The sequence below is a fragment of the Pteropus vampyrus genome, unplaced genomic scaffold (genome assembly GCF_000151845.1).
Source record: "Pteropus vampyrus isolate Shadow unplaced genomic scaffold, Pvam_2.0 Scaffold143, whole genome shotgun sequence".
In the NCBI taxonomy this organism is placed as follows: domain Eukaryota; kingdom Metazoa; phylum Chordata; class Mammalia; order Chiroptera; family Pteropodidae; genus Pteropus; species Pteropus vampyrus.
In genome coordinates, this window is record NW_011888924.1 from 393,205 (window position 1) to 396,594 (window position 3,390).

At 52.5% G+C, this 3,390-nt stretch overlaps 1 protein-coding gene across 1 annotated transcript in view; it reads left to right on the forward strand.

Moving 5' to 3' along the window:
* The first annotated feature begins 579 nt into the window (after positions 1 to 579).
* The window catches only part of RGS9 (regulator of G protein signaling 9), a 79,464-nt gene continuing 76,653 nt past the window's right edge, over positions 580 to 3,390 (forward strand). The window contains exon 1 of the mRNA XM_011368571.2: positions 580 to 718. Within this exon, the coding sequence (XP_011366873.1) occupies positions 662 to 718 (57 nt within the window). The 5' untranslated portion in view covers positions 580 to 661. The remainder of the gene's footprint in view (positions 719 to 3,390) is intronic.

The following is a 3,390-nucleotide window of genomic DNA, read 5'->3' on the forward strand; positions in this document are numbered from 1 at the left end:
TTTTCCCCCTAAACATTTCTAAACATTTCTAAACATTTGTTGCAGGCCAAGCACTATGTTACACATTTCCCCATTCAACGATATAGCAACCCTTCTGTTGTTTATTATTATCCTACTTTTTATTTTTACTTTTCACATAAAGGAAATGGAGACCTATAGACTTTAAGGAACTTGCCCAAGGTTGCCCAGCAGGCTAGTGGCAGAGATGGAAGAGGAACTATGTTTCCCACCGCGCTTAAGAGTGAGGCTGCCTTGTCTCATTTCTGTACTCGGTGCTAGGTTGAAAGGCTCGCTCTCTGCGACAGTTCCTCCCCCTCGAGGGTCCGGGACACGCGGATCCCACCTGAGGCTCCGCGGGGTCCCGGCAGAGCCAGGCACCGCCCCCTGGCGGCAGGTAGGCTCAAGCGCAGCGTATGCTAATGAGACCGCTGCGCGGCTCGCTGATTGGCTGGCGCTGATTCCAGCTGCTTTCCCAGGGGCGTGAGCGGAGCGAGAGTAAAGGGGCGCCGCAGGCAGCAGCCGCCCCCGCCCCGCGCCCCCGGGTCTCTCTGCCTCCCCTTGCACGCCAGGGTGTGTGCGGGGCACGCTGGTTCTTTTACTTGGGGGCTTTCCCTTTTCTTTCCCATTTGTGTTCTGGTTCTGAATTCATCCAAGATCCAGGATGACAATCCGACACCAAGGCCAGCAGTACAGGCCGAGGATGGCATTTCTCCAGAAGGTAAGCGTGGTCGGGTCACCTGGGCCCTGGGAGGTGCGCAGGGACCCAACTCTGGGAAGTGTCCGCTGAGATGTTGGGAGGCTCGGAGCGTGTGGGCAGGAGTGGAGGGCATTCCTTGTGGTCCGTTAGTGCCGCTGCTTGATGCTCTTAGATGACTTATTTGCAGCGTTGTGTGTGTGTTTAAAGGCTGTGATGATTAGGGTTCCATGTAACCTGTTTATACTGGAGAATCCAAGCCAGGGGCGATGGTCCGGAGGCTCAAAACAACCTGTTACTCGGGAGAGGAGGGCGCCAGAAGGCAGTTCAGCCAAGGCTGTCAGATTTGAGACTGTCTCCTGACATTGTTGTAAGGCATCCAGATGTTAAATTAACATTTTTATCATTTTCCCGATCCCAAACTGTAGTATTTTAAAGTGTGTGTGTGTGTGTGTGGTGAGAGTGTACACATAGGCCATGAAAATAGTGTGATTTGTAGGATAAAGGGACACCCCACTTCCAGCACCCCCACATCCCTCATTTGGGTATGTGTATCTTCAGACCTCAGATTTCTCTGTGCTGGCAGAAGTCAGAACCTTTTCTGTCACAAAGACTGTCTCAGACCAAGTGGCCAGAGTGGCCAGGTACAGGGTGTTCTGTGGTCATCAGGGAAGAAAAATGCATCTGGTGGGGTGATGTGTTTGAGAACAAAGTGGCTTATTTTGTTCTGAAGTTTTAAGATAACCGGCCGTCGGAAGAGATTGACAGGATTAAGTCCCAGGTCACTTGTCCACCCTTCCTTCCACCCACAGCCACTTCCACAGAGCACTGTCCACCTTCTTTGGCTTATCTTGTTGAGCAGAATTAAGTGAATGCTTTGTGACAAGCTGAGCCCTGCCCTGAGCCCCTGTAGTCAGTGACCGACTGTCCTGATTTGCCTGGGACTTTCAATGCTGAGACTTGGACAGCGCTGGGCACACTGGGACAGTTGGTCATACCCTTTCCACCTACTTCAGGAAGCTTGTGCTCACAGTCCAGGTGGTAGGGGTGGAAGGATCATCCATAAAACAGAGGTGGAAGGCTGTCTCACTCCGAAAGAGACCTGAGCCCCTATATTACAGACACCAATTCCTGAAAGCAGAAGAAATCACCTAAGCTAGCTATCTGAAAGCCAGGAGTCATCGTACAGGGTTCCTCCAGGACTGCCTTCTTCTCCCAGACAGGGCAGCTCTGGGTTGGAAGCTCAGAGAGTAATTGTCTGGAGACATTCTGTTTGTTTTCTGAATCTCATTCTTTTTCATCAAGACTGTTGTCTAGTAGATTTTCCTCTCGTTATCTTGGCCTTCTGACTGGTGTCTTGGTCTCCATCCTCACCCCTGCACCCCAGACTTACCTCCTACCCCAGCCTCGCCGCCACCCCAGCCTCCCTCCTCCACTCCAGCCTCCTCTCCAGCCTCACCTCCCCCGCAGCCTCCCCACCTCCCCTCAGCCTCACCTCCCACCCCAGCCTCCCCCTCCAGCTTTACCTCCTCCTTCAGCCTTCCTCCCTCTACCACCATGTCCTTCAAAAGCACACCAGTTTTCTTTCACAAACCAATGCTGATTTCCTTGATGTGAAACCTTCCGCCGGCTTCCCACGTTCACAGGATGAAGTCCAAATGTCTCATCCTGGACACTCAAGATCCTGCTCCGACCCTTTTCTCTGGCTTTCCGTGCCACCCGCCGTCCACGTCTGCCCTCCAAGGAAACCAAACAAAGCAGCCACAGGCACTCAGTGGGGCTCTGGCCTCTAGAACCTGCTCACTTTTCTGGGAGCCCTGTGCTCCCTGTGCTCTTCAGGCCCTCGACTGGTTAGGCCTTTCTCTCCTCAACGCCTGCCAAGTGCCCGCTCCTCCTCCTCCCAGTCCCAGCTCGATGTCCCCTCGTCTGTGGAGACCAGCTCTCCCGACCCCCCTGAGCAGAGCGACTTCCTTCTCCGCCCTACAGGCTCTGCCCACACCTGCAGTACTGCCCCTTCCCTTTGCCTTGAGGGATCCCATTACTGAGATCCTCCACGAAGGTCACAGAGCTCCTTAGAGCAGGCTATGGAATAGAGGCCTGCAGAGCAGGTCTCGTGAGCCCATGCAGGTGGGACCTTAACTATGAACCTGTTGAACTCGATGTCCAGCGTTCTGAAGAAGGACCCAGACCAAGGCCATGCAGATATGAGTGAAACTGTCATTAACCACTCAGTGAATATTCATTGAAATTATTCATTGAATATTTATGAACTATGTTGAGTCTCCAGTGGAGGCCTTATAAAGATCATCTGTTTGTACCATAAGACAGTAGTTATTGTCACCATTTTACAGAGAAGGAACTAAACCTCAGAGAGGTGAAGTGGCTTGTCCCAGTCACACAGCACTAGGAAAAATACAGGACTGACCGCCATCTGTTGCCAAATTGATACAATGCTGTGAATACGATACTATGTCTGCTATTCTATGCTGTAGGGCAGAGTGGAGGCTGTGGGAAGGCCTGGCTAAATGTCCCCGGGAGACAAGCTGAAAACCGAAGGCGACATGGGGGTTCTAAGCAGAGAGAAACAGAAGACTGTGCCAGGCCAAGCAAATGGCATGTGCTGAGGCTCAGAGGCATGGGGAGTCTGGTGGGGTTGAGGTACGCTGTTCAGTATGGATGGGGTTTGAAGTACAAGG